This window comes from Salminus brasiliensis, chromosome 24, assembly GCF_030463535.1.
Source record: "Salminus brasiliensis chromosome 24, fSalBra1.hap2, whole genome shotgun sequence".
In the NCBI taxonomy this organism is placed as follows: Eukaryota; Metazoa; Chordata; class Actinopteri; order Characiformes; family Bryconidae; genus Salminus; species Salminus brasiliensis.
Window position 1 is genome coordinate 11837598 of NC_132901.1, and position 12810 is coordinate 11850407.

Sequence of the window (12810 nt, forward strand, 5' to 3'; positions counted from 1 at the left end):
GCAAGAAGAGAGCGGACAATTTGTTGTCCAATGGTCGTTTGACGGCATTCTGGAGGCGGTACCTCGTCTAATTAAAATGCTAGAGTCTAAATAATGTGGGAGCTTATCGCCTCCTCCTCATTCTTCAGTCTTACTCGACGAGGAACAGTATGCCTGAGCCAGCTAAGTCCGCGCCCAAGAAGGGATCCAAGAAAGCCGTGACCAAGACGGCCGGGAAAGGCGGCAAGAAGCGCAGAAAGTCCAGGAAGGAGAGCTATGCCATCTACGTGTACAAGGTGCTGAAGCAGGTCCACCCTGACACTGGAATCTCCTCTAAAGCGATGGGCATCATGAACTCGTTCGTGAACGACATCTTCGAGCGCATCGCCGGTGAGTCTTCTCGTTTGGCTCACTACAACAAACGTTCTACTATCACCTCTAGGGAGATCCAGACTGCTGTGCGTCTGCTCCTTCCCGGTGAGTTGGCCAAGCACGCCGTGTCAGAGGGCACAAAGGCCGTCACCAAGTACACGAGCTCCAAGTAAATAGTGATAGCGGCATAATCCAAACCCAACGGCTCTTTTAAGAGCCACCCACGGTTTCTTCCAAAGAGCAGTTTTATTCAAGAACCAAGTAAGTTATAATACTAATTATTATTATTATTATTATTATTTATTAGAGAGTGCCTTTATTGTTACCTACTTATTGATGTATGTATGTAAATCAACTTACTTAATTGTTTGTTTGCATTTAATTGGTATAGTGTACTAGGATTCAGGGACAGAGCAGCAAACTAAAATACTGTGCCATACTAACTGTATGGAGTGGGCTTGTAGTGCTAAGTGGGATAAATGAAGCTGCACATCACCTGTGAAAGACCAGTCCAGAGGAGATCAGCCTTACAGGTGGGGAAGAGTGAGGCAGGAAACCATACTAGAGTTGACTTAAACCCTAGAATTACACACCTGATCTTTGTAATGAAAGCTGTCTAGTATATATAACCAGGCATACGGTTAGGCTCTCCCACAAGCCTTTTTTGTTGGGTTACAGAAGGGTGAAGTTAGTTAAAGCCTTAGGTTTATGGTGGGATTTGAGTGAGCAAAAGTAGGTTCAGAGCAAGGCTTTTGATGTAAAGGGTCGAAGTGAGGCAAAAGGACGAGGGTAGAATAATTAAATTGAGGTAGCGTAGGTAAAAAAGTATGGCGGTGAAAGTGTGTTCAGTGCAGATGTGATCTAGGAAGAGTGAGTAACAGTAGCTTTGTAAACGAGGCCTCAGGTTTATGATGGAGGTGGATTGTGTTAAAGTGACTGTGAGCTTAGGCCTTTGCCTTAGGAAGGTTCAGAAAAAGTGAATTTCAACATTGGCCATCAGCCTGATGATTTGGATACACATGGCCTCGGCCTACTGAAGAATGCACATCTAAGTAGAATGGTCATGTCTGCATGGAATGGGTTAAATGAAAGTAAAAGTTTAAAAATAATAACTTGGTGTGTTGCTTATTGGGATAGAGAGAGGGATGGGGTTAATTTGTTTTAGTACAAGAATGAGATTGGAGTTGTTTCATGTGAGGGGTTCGAATGAGGATGGGGAGTGATTTTGTATAATGGTTGGAGGAAGGATGGTGTTATTTCATTTTAGGGTTGGAGAGAGAAGGTGGTGGGGTTTGTATTAGAGTATGAATGAAAATGGGTTATTTTATTTTGGGGTTAGATGGCGGATGGGGTTATTTGGTTTCATGGTTAGAATGATGTTAAGGTTATGTTGTACTAGGTTAAGAGGGAGGACAGAGTTATTTTGTATTAGGACTATTTGGTTTGGTTCACTAAAAGATGAATTTGGTTGAAGTCTTAGGTTAATGGTGAGATTCGAGCGAGCAAGAATAGGTTCATAGATATTTTTTTGATGTAGAGGGTCGGAGCAATGCAAAAGGACGAGGGTAGAGTAAGTAAAATAGTATGGCGGTCAAAGGCCTCAGGTTTATGATGAAGGTGGATTGAGTTAAAGTGACGGTGAGCTTAAGCCTTTGCCTTAGGATACAAAGGAAGGTTCAGTAAAAGTGAGTTTCAACATTAGCCATCAGCCTGATGATTTGGATACACATGGCCTCGGCCTACTGAGGAATGCACATCTAAGTAGAATGGTCATGACTGCATGGAATGGGTTAAATGAAAGTAAAAGTTTAAAAATAATAATTTGGTGTGTTGCTTATTGAGATAGAGGGAGGGATGGGGTTAATTTGTTTTAGTACAAGAATGAGATTTGAGTTGTTTCATGTGAGGGGTTCGAATGAGGATGGAGTGATTTTGTATAATGGTTGGAGGAAGGATGGGGTTATTTCATTTTAGGGTTTGTGAGAGAAGGTGGTGGGGTTTGTATTAGAGTATGAATGAAAATGGGTTATTTTATTTTGGGGTTAGACGGCGGATGGGGTTATTTTGTTTCATGGTTAGAATGATGTTAAGGTTATGTTGTATTAGGTTAAGAGGGAGGACAGAGTTATTTTGTATTAGGACTACTTGGTTTGGTGACAAAAAGATGAATTTGGTTGAAGCCTTAGGTTAATGGTGAGATTCGAGCAAGCAAGAATAGGTTCATAGATATTTTTTTGTTGTAGAGGGTCGGAGCAATGCAAAAGGACGAGGGTAGAGTAAGTAAAATAGTATGGCGGTCAAAGGTCTTCTCAGTTTTATGATGAAGGTGGATTGAGTTAAAGTGACGGTGAGCTTAAGCCTTTGCCTTAGGATACAAAGGAAGGTTCAGTAAAAGTGAGTTTCAACATTAACCATCAGCCTGATGATTTGGATACACATGGCCTCGGCCTACTGAGGAATGCACATCTAAGTAGAATGGTCATGACTGCATGGAATGGGTTAAATGAAAGTAAAAGTTTAAAAATAATAATTTGGTGTGTTGCTTATTGAGATAGAGGGAGGGATGGGGTTAATTTGTTTTAGTACAAGAATGAGATTTGAGTTGTTTCATGTGAGGGGTTCGAATGAGGATGGAGTGATTTTGTATAATGGTTGGAGGAAGGATGGGGTTATTTCATTTTAGGGTTTGTGAGAGAAGGTGGTGGGGTTTGTATTAGAGTATGAATGAAAATGGGTTATTTTATTTTGGGGTTAGACGGCGGATGGGGTTATTTGGTTTCATGGTTAGAATGATGTTAAGGTTATGTTGTACTAGGTTAAGAGGGAGGACAGAGTTATTTTGTATTAGGACTACTTGGTTTGGTCACAAAAAGATGAATTTGGTTGAAGCCTTAGGTTAATGGTGAGATTCAAGCGAGCAAGAATAGGTTCAGAGCTAGACTTTTGATGTAGAGGGTCGGAGCAAGGCAAAAAGACGAGGTTAGAGTAAGTAAATTTAGGTAGCGTAAGTAAAAAAGTATGGCGGTGAAAGTGTGTTCAGTGCAGATGTGATCTAGGAAGAGTGAGTAACAGTAGCTTTGTAAACGAGGCCTCAGGTTTATGATGGAGGTGGATTGTGTTAAAGTGACTGTGAGCTTAGGCCTTTGCCTTAGGAAGGTTCAGAAAAAGTGAATTTCAACATTGGCCATCAGCCTGATGATTTGGATACACATGGCCTCGGCCTACTGAAGAATGCACATCTAAGTAGAATGGTCATGTCTGCATGGAATGGGTTAAATGAAAGTAAAAGTTTAAAAATAATAACTTGGTGTGTTGCTTATTGGGATAGAGGGAGGGATGGGGTTAATTTGTTTTAGTACAAGAATGAGATTGGAGTTGTTTCATGTGAGGGGTTCGAATGAGGATGGGGAGTGATTTTGTATAATGGTTGGAGGAAGGATGGTGTTATTTCATTTTAGGGTTGGAGAGAGAAGGTGGTGGGGTTTGTATTAGAGTATGAATGAAAATGGGTTATTTTATTTTGGGGTTAGACGGCGGATGGGGTTATTTTGTTTCATGGTTAGAATGATGTTAAGGTTATGTTGTACTAGGTTAAGAGGGAGGACAGAGTTATTTTGTATTAGGACTATTTGGTTTGGTTCACTAAAAGATGAATTTGGTTGAAGTCTTAGGTTAATGGTGAGATTCGAGCGAGCAAGAATAGGTTCATAGATATTTTTTTGATGTAGAGGGTCGGAGCAATGCAAAAGGACGAGGGTAGAGTAAGTAAAATAGTATGGCGGTCAAAGGCCTCAGTTTTATGATGAAGGTGGATTGAGTTAAAGTGACGGTGAGCTTAAGCCTTTGCCTTAGGATACAAAGGAAGGTTCAGTAAAAGTGAGTTTCAACATTAGCCATCAGCCTGATGATTTGGATACACATGGCCTCGGCCTACTGAGGAATGCACATCTAAGTAGAATGGTCATGACTGCATGGAATGGGTTAAATGAAAGTAAAAGTTTAAAAATAATAATTTGGTGTGTTGCTTATTGAGATAGAGGGAGGGATGGGGTTAATTTGTTTTAGTACAAGAATGAGATTGGAGTTGTTTCATGTGAGGGGTTCGAATGAGGATGGGGAGTGATTTTGTATAATGGTTGGAGGAAGGATGGTGTTATTTCATTTTAGGGTTGGAGAGAGATGGTGGTGGGGTTTGTATTAGAGTATGAATAAAAATGGGTTATTTTATTTTGGGGTTAGACGGCGGATGGGGTTATTTGGTTTCATGGTTAGAATGATGTTAAGGTTATGTTGTACTAGGTTAAGAGGGAGGACAGAGTTATTTTGTATTAGGACTATTTGGTTTGGTTCACTAAAAGATGAATTTGGTTGAAGTCTTAGGTTAATGGTGAGATTCGAGCGAGCAAGAATAGGTTCATAGATATTTTTTTGATGTAGAGGGTCGGAGCAATGCAAAAGGACGAGGGTAGAGTAAGTAAAATAGTATGGCGGTCAAAGGCCTCAGTTTTATGATGAAGGTGGATTGAGTTAAAGTGACGGTGAGCTTAAGCCTTTGCCTTAGGATACAAAGGAAGGTTCAGTAAAAGTGAGTTTCAACATTAGCCATCAGCCTGATGATTTGGATACACATGACCTAGGCCTACTGAGGAATGCACATCTAAGTAGAATGGTCATGACTGCATGGAATGGGTTAAATGAAAGTAAAAGTTTAAAAATAATAACTTGGTGTGTTGCTTATTGAGATAGAGGGAGGGATGGGGTTAATTTGTTTTAGTACAAGAATGAGATTTGAGTTGTTTCATGTGAGGGGTTCGAATGAGGATGGAGTGATTTTGTATAATGGTTGGAGGAAGGATGGGGTTATTTCATTTTAGGGTTTGTGAGAGAAGGTGGTGGGGTTTGTATTAGAGTATGAATGAAAATGGGTTATTTTATTTTGGGGTTAGACGGCGGATGGGGTTATTTGGTTTCATGGTTAGAATGATGTTAAGGTTATGTTGTACTAGGTTAAGAGGGAGGACAGAGTTATTTTGTATTAGGACTACTTGGTTTGGTCACAAAAAGATGAATTTGGTTGAAGCCTTAGGTTAATGGTGAGATTCAAGCGAGCAAGAATAGGTTCAGAGCTAGACTTTTGATGTAGAGGGTCGGAGCAAGGCAAAAAGACGAGGGTAGAGTAAGTAAATTTAGGTAGCGTAAGTAAAAAAGTATGGCGGTGAAAGTGTGTTCAGTGCAGATGTGATCTAGGAAGAGTGAGTAACAGTAGCTTTGTAAACGAGGCCTCAGGTTTATGATGGAGGTGGATTGTGTTAAAGTGACTGTGAGCTTAGGCCTTTGCCTTAGGAAGGTTCAGAAAAAGTGAATTTCAACATTGGCCATCAGCCTGATGATTTGGATACACATGGCCTCGGCCTACTGAAGAATGCACATCTAAGTAGAATGGTCATGTCTGCATGGAATGGGTTAAATGAAAGTAAAAGTTTAAAAATAATAACTTGGTGTGTTGCTTATTGGGATAGAGGGAGGGATGGGGTTAATTTGTTTTAGTACAAGAATGAGATTGGAGTTGTTTCATGTGAGGGGTTCGAATGAGGATGGGGAGTGATTTTGTATAATGGTTGGAGGAAGGATGGTGTTATTTCATTTTAGGGTTGGAGAGAGAAGGTGGTGGGGTTTGTATTAGAGTATGAATGAAAATGGGTTATTTTATTTTGGGGTTAGACGGCGGATGGGGTTATTTTGTTTCATGGTTAGAATGATGTTAAGGTTATGTTGTACTAGGTTAAGAGGGAGGACAGAGTTATTTTGTATTAGGACTATTTGGTTTGGTTCACTAAAAGATGAATTTGGTTGAAGTCTTAGGTTAATGGTGAGATTCGAGCGAGCAAGAATAGGTTCATAGATATTTTTTTGATGTAGAGGGTCGGAGCAATGCAAAAGGACGAGGGTAGAGTAAGTAAAATAGTATGGCGGTCAAAGGCCTCAGTTTTATGATGAAGGTGGATTGAGTTAAAGTGACGGTGAGCTTAAGCCTTTGCCTTAGGATACAAAGGAAGGTTCAGTAAAAGTGAGTTTCAACATTAGCCATCAGCCTGATGATTTGGATACACATGGCCTCGGCCTACTGAGGAATGCACATCTAAGTAGAATGGTCATGACTGCATGGAATGGGTTAAATGAAAGTAAAAGTTTAAAAATAATAATTTGGTGTGTTGCTTATTGAGATAGAGGGAGGGATGGGGTTAATTTGTTTTAGTACAAGAATGAGATTGGAGTTGTTTCATGTGAGGGGTTCGAATGAGGATGGGGAGTGATTTTGTATAATGGTTGGAGGAAGGATGGTGTTATTTCATTTTAGGGTTGGAGAGAGATGGTGGTGGGGTTTGTATTAGAGTATGAATAAAAATGGGTTATTTTATTTTGGGGTTAGACGGCGGATGGGGTTATTTGGTTTCATGGTTAGAATGATGTTAAGGTTATGTTGTACTAGGTTAAGAGGGAGGACAGAGTTATTTTGTATTAGGACTATTTGGTTTGGTTCACTAAAAGATGAATTTGGTTGAAGTCTTAGGTTAATGGTGAGATTCGAGCGAGCAAGAATAGGTTCATAGATATTTTTTTGATGTAGAGGGTCGGAGCAATGCAAAAGGACGAGGGTAGAGTAAGTAAAATAGTATGGCGGTCAAAGGCCTCAGTTTTATGATGAAGGTGGATTGAGTTAAAGTGACGGTGAGCTTAAGCCTTTGCCTTAGGATACAAAGGAAGGTTCAGTAAAAGTGAGTTTCAACATTAGCCATCAGCCTGATGATTTGGATACACATGACCTAGGCCTACTGAGGAATGCACATCTAAGTAGAATGGTCATGACTGCATGGAATGGGTTAAATGAAAGTAAAAGTTTAAAAATAATAACTTGGTGTGTTGCCCATTGGGATAGAGGGAGGGATGGGGTTAATTTGTTTTAGTACAAGAATGAGATTGGAGTTGTTTCATGTGAGGGGTTCGAATGAGGATGGGGAGTGATTTTGTATAATGGTTGGAGGAAGGATGGTGTTATTTCATTTTAGGGTTGGAGAGAGAAGGTGGTGGGGTTTGTATTAGAGTATGAATGAAAATGGGTTATTTTATTTTGGGGTTAGACGGCGGATGGGGTTATTTTGTTTCATGGTTAGAATGATGTTAAGGTTATGTTGTACTAGGTTAAGAGGGAGGACAGAGTTATTTTGTATTAGGACTATTTGGTTTGGTTCACTAAAAGATGAATTTGGTTGAAGTCTTAGGTTAATGGTGAGATTCGAGCGAGCAAGAATAGGTTCATAGATATTTTTTTGATGTAGAGGGTCGGAGCAATGCAAAAGGACGAGGGTAGAGTAAGTAAAATAGTATGGCGGTCAAAGGCCTCAGGTTTATGATGAAGGTGGATTGAGTTAAAGTGACGGTGAGCTTAAGCCTTTGCCTTAGGATACAAAGGAAGGTTCAGTAAAAGTGAGTTTCAACATTAGCCATCAGCCTGATGATTTGGATACACATGGCCTCGGCCTACTGAGGAATGCACATCTAAGTAGAATGGTCATGACTGCATGGAATGGGTTAAATGAAAGTAAAAGTTTAAAAATAATAATTTGGTGTGTTGCTTATTGAGATAGAGGGAGGGATGGGGTTAATTTGTTTTAGTACAAGAATGAGATTTGAGTTGTTTCATGTGAGGGGTTCGAATGAGGATGGAGTGATTTTGTATAATGGTTGGAGGAAGGATGGGGTTATTTCATTTTAGGGTTTGTGAGAGAAGGTGGTGGGGTTTGTATTAGAGTATGAATGAAAATGGGTTATTTTATTTTGGGGTTAGACGGCGGATGGGGTTATTTTGTTTCATGGTTAGAATGATGTTAAGGTTATGTTGTATTAGGTTAAGAGGGAGGACAGAGTTATTTTGTATTAGGACTACTTGGTTTGGTGACAAAAAGATGAATTTGGTTGAAGCCTTAGGTTAATGGTGAGATTCGAGCAAGCAAGAATAGGTTCATAGATATTTTTTTGATGTAGAGGGTCGGAGCAATGCAAAAGGACGAGGGTAGAGTAAGTAAAATAGTATGGCGGTCAAAGGTCTTCTCAGTTTTATGATGAAGGTGGATTGAGTTAAAGTGACGGTGAGCTTAAGCCTTTGCCTTAGGATACAAAGGAAGGTTCAGTAAAAGTGAGTTTCAACATTAACCATCAGCCTGATGATTTGGATACACATGGCCTCGGCCTACTGAGGAATGCACATCTAAGTAGAATGGTCATGACTGCATGGAATGGGTTAAATGAAAGTAAAAGTTTAAAAATAATAATTTGGTGTGTTGCTTATTGAGATAGAGGGAGGGATGGGGTTAATTTGTTTTAGTACAAGAATGAGATTTGAGTTGTTTCATGTGAGGGGTTCGAATGAGGATGGAGTGATTTTGTATAATGGTTGGAGGAAGGATGGGGTTATTTCATTTTAGGGTTTGTGAGAGAAGGTGGTGGGGTTTGTATTAGAGTATGAATGAAAATGGGTTATTTTATTTTGGGGTTAGACGGCGGATGGGGTTATTTGGTTTCATGGTTAGAATGATGTTAAGGTTATGTTGTACTAGGTTAAGAGGGAGGACAGAGTTATTTTGTATTAGGACTACTTGGTTTGGTCACAAAAAGATGAATTTGGTTGAAGCCTTAGGTTAATGGTGAGATTCAAGCGAGCAAGAATAGGTTCAGAGCTAGACTTTTGATGTAGAGGGTCGGAGCAAGGCAAAAAGACGAGGGTAGAGTAAGTAAATTTAGGTAGCGTAAGTAAAAAAGTATGGCGGTGAAAGTGTGTTCAGTGCAGATGTGATCTAGGAAGAGTGAGTAACAGTAGCTTTGTAAACGAGGCCTCAGGTTTATGATGGAGGTGGATTGTGTTAAAGTGACTGTGAGCTTAGGCCTTTGCCTTAGGAAGGTTCAGAAAAAGTGAATTTCAACATTGGCCATCAGCCTGATGATTTGGATACACATGGCCTCGGCCTACTGAAGAATGCACATCTAAGTAGAATGGTCATGTCTGCATGGAATGGGTTAAATGAAAGTAAAAGTTTAAAAATAATAACTTGGTGTGTTGCTTATTGGGATAGAGGGAGGGATGGGGTTAATTTGTTTTAGTACAAGAATGAGATTGGAGTTGTTTCATGTGAGGGGTTCGAATGAGGATGGGGAGTGATTTTGTATAATGGTTGGAGGAAGGATGGTGTTATTTCATTTTAGGGTTGGAGAGAGAAGGTGGTGGGGTTTGTATTAGAGTATGAATGAAAATGGGTTATTTTATTTTGGGGTTAGACGGCGGATGGGGTTATTTGGTTTCACGGTTAGAATGATGTTAAGGTTATGTTGTACTAGGTTAAGAGGGAGGACAGAGTTATTTTGTATTAGGACTACTTGGTTTGGTGACAAAATGATGAATTTGGTTGAAGCCTTAGGTTAATGGTGAGATTCGAGCGAGCAAGAATAGGTTCATAGATATTTTTTTGATGTAGAGGGTCGGAGCAATGCAAAAGGACGAGGGTAGAGTAAGTAAAATAGTATGGCGGTCAAAGGTCTTCTCAGTTTTATGATGAAGGTGGATTGAGTTAAAGTAACGGTGAGCTTAAGCCTTTGCCTTAGGATACAAAGGAAGGTTCAGTAAAAGTGAGTTTCAACATTAACCATCAGCCTGATGATTTGGATACACATGGCCTCGGCCTACTGAGGAATGCACATCTAAGTAGAATGGTCATGACTGCATGGAATGGGTTAAATGAAAGTAAAAGTTTAAAAATAATAATTTGGTGTGTTGCTTATTGAGATAGAGGGAGGGATGGGGTTAATTTGTTTTAGTACAAGAATGAGATTTGAGTTGTTTCATGTGAGGGGTTCGAATGAGGATGGAGTGATTTTGTATAATGGTTGGAGGAAGGATGGGGTTATTTCATTTTAGGGTTTGTGAGAGAAGGTGGTGGGGTTTGTATTAGAGTATGAATGAAAATGGGTTATTTTATTTTGGGGTTAGACGGCGGATGGGGTTATTTGGTTTCATGGTTAGAATGATGTTAAGGTTATGTTGTACTAGGTAAAGAGGGAGGACAGAGTTATTTTGTATTAGGACTACTTGGTTTGGTCACAAAAAGATGAATTTGGTTGAAGCCTTAGGTTAATGGTGAGATTCGAGCGAGCAAGAATAGGTTCAGAGCTAGACTTTTGATGTAGAGGGTCGGAGCAAGGCAAAAAGACGAGGGTAGAGTAAGTAAATTTAGGTAGCGTAAATAAAAAAGTATGGCGGTGAAAGTGTGTTCAGTGCAGATGTGATCTAGGAAGAGTGAGTAACAGTAGCTTTGTAAACGAGGCCTCAGGTTTATGATGGAGGTGGATTGTGTTAAAGTGACTGTGAGCTTAGGCCTTTGCCTTAGGAAGGTTCAGAAAAAGTGAATTTCAACATTGGCCATCAGCCTGATGATTTGGATACACATGGCCTCGGCCTACTGAAGAATGCACATCTAAGTAGAATGGTCATGTCTGCATGGAATGGGTTAAATGAAAGTAAAAGTTTAAAAATAATAACTTGGTGTGTTGCTTATTGGGATAGAGGGAGGGATGGGGTTAATTTGTTTTAGTACAAGAATGAGATTGGAGTTGTTTCATGTGAGGGGTTCGAATGAGGATGGGGAGTGATTTTGTATAATGGTTGGAGGAAGGATGGTGTTATTTCATTTTAGGGTTGGAGAGAGAAGGTGGTGGGGTTTGTATTAGAGTATGAATGAAAATGGGTTATTTTATTTTGGGGTTAGACGGCGGATGGGGTTATTTTGTTTCATGGTTAGAATGATGTTAAGGTTATGTTGTACTAGGTTAAGAGGGAGGACAGAGTTATTTTGTATTAGGACTATTTGGTTTGGTTCACTAAAAGATGAATTTGGTTGAAGTCTTAGGTTAATGGTGAGATTCGAGCGAGCAAGAATAGGTTCATAGATATTTTTTTGATGTAGAGGGTCGGAGCAATGCAAAAGGACGAGGGTAGAGTAAGTAAAATAGTATGGCGGTCAAAGGCCTCAGGTTTATGATGAAGGTGGATTGAGTTAAAGTGACGGTGAGCTTAAGCCTTTGCCTTAGGATACAAAGGAAGGTTCAGTAAAAGTGAGTTTCAACATTAGCCATCAGCCTGATGATTTGGATACACACGGCCTCGGCCTACTGAGGAATGCACATCTAAGTAGAATGGTCATGACTGCATGGAATGGGTTAAATGAAAGTAAAAGTTTAAAAATAATAATTTGGTGTGTTGCTTATTGAGATAGAGGGAGGGATGGGGTTAATTTGTTTTAGTACAAGAATGAGATTTGAGTTGTTTCATGTGAGGGGTTCGAATGAGGATGGAGTGATTTTGTATAATGGTTGGAGGAAGGATGGGGTTATTTCATTTTAGGGTTTGTGAGAGAAGGTGGTGGGGTTTGTATTAGAGTATGAATGAAAATGGGTTATTTTATTTTGGGGTTAGACGGCGGATGGGGTTATTTTGTTTCATGGTTAGAATGATGTTAAGGTTATGTTGTATTAGGTTAAGAGGGAGGACAGAGTTATTTTGTATTAGGACTACTTGGTTTGGTGACAAAAAGATGAATTTGGTTGAAGCCTTAGGTTAATGGTGAGATTCGAGCAAGCAAGAATAGGTTCATAGATATTTTTTTGATGTAGAGGGTCGGAGCAATGCAAAAGGACGAGGGTAGAGTAAGTAAAATAGTATGGCGGTCAAAGGTCTTCTCAGTTTTATGATGAAGGTGGATTGAGTTAAAGTGACGGTGAGCTTAAGCCTTTGCCTTAGGATACAAAGGAAGGTTCAGTAAAAGTGAGTTTCAACATTAACCATCAGCCTGATGATTTGGATACACATGGCCTCGGCCTACTGAGGAATGCACATCTAAGTAGAATGGTCATGACTGCATGGAATGGGTTAAATGAAAGTAAAAGTTTAAAAATAATAATTTGGTGTGTTGCTTATTGAGATAGAGGGAGGGATGGGGTTAATTTGTTTTAGTACAAGAATGAGATTTGAGTTGTTTCATGTGAGGGGTTCGAATGAGGATGGAGTGATTTTGTATAATGGTTGGAGGAAGGATGGGGTTATTTCATTTTAGGGTTTGTGAGAGAAGGTGGTGGGGTTTGTATTAGAGTATGAATGAAAATGGGTTATTTTATTTTGGGGTTAGACGGCGGATGGGGTTATTTGGTTTCATGGTTAGAATGATGTTAAGGTTATGTTGTACTAGGTTAAGAGGGAGGACAGAGTTATTTTGTATTAGGACTACTTGGTTTGGTCACAAAAAGATGAATTTGGTTGAAGCCTTAGGTTAATGGTGAGATTCAAGCGAGCAAGAATAGGTTCAGAGCTAGACTTTTGATGTAGAGGGTCGGAGCAAGGCAAAAAGACGAGGGTAG

The 12810-nt window shown here is 39.8% G+C and overlaps 1 protein-coding gene across 1 annotated transcript; it reads left to right on the top strand.

The window, feature by feature from the left end:
- The first annotated feature begins 149 nt into the window (after nt 1-149).
- On the top strand, nt 150-524 carry LOC140546380 (histone H2B). Its single transcript, XM_072669576.1, has one exon. The coding sequence runs from the start codon at nt 150-152 to the stop codon at nt 522-524; it is 375 nt and encodes a 124-aa protein (XP_072525677.1).
- The last annotated feature ends 12286 nt before the right edge of the window (nt 525-12810 follow it).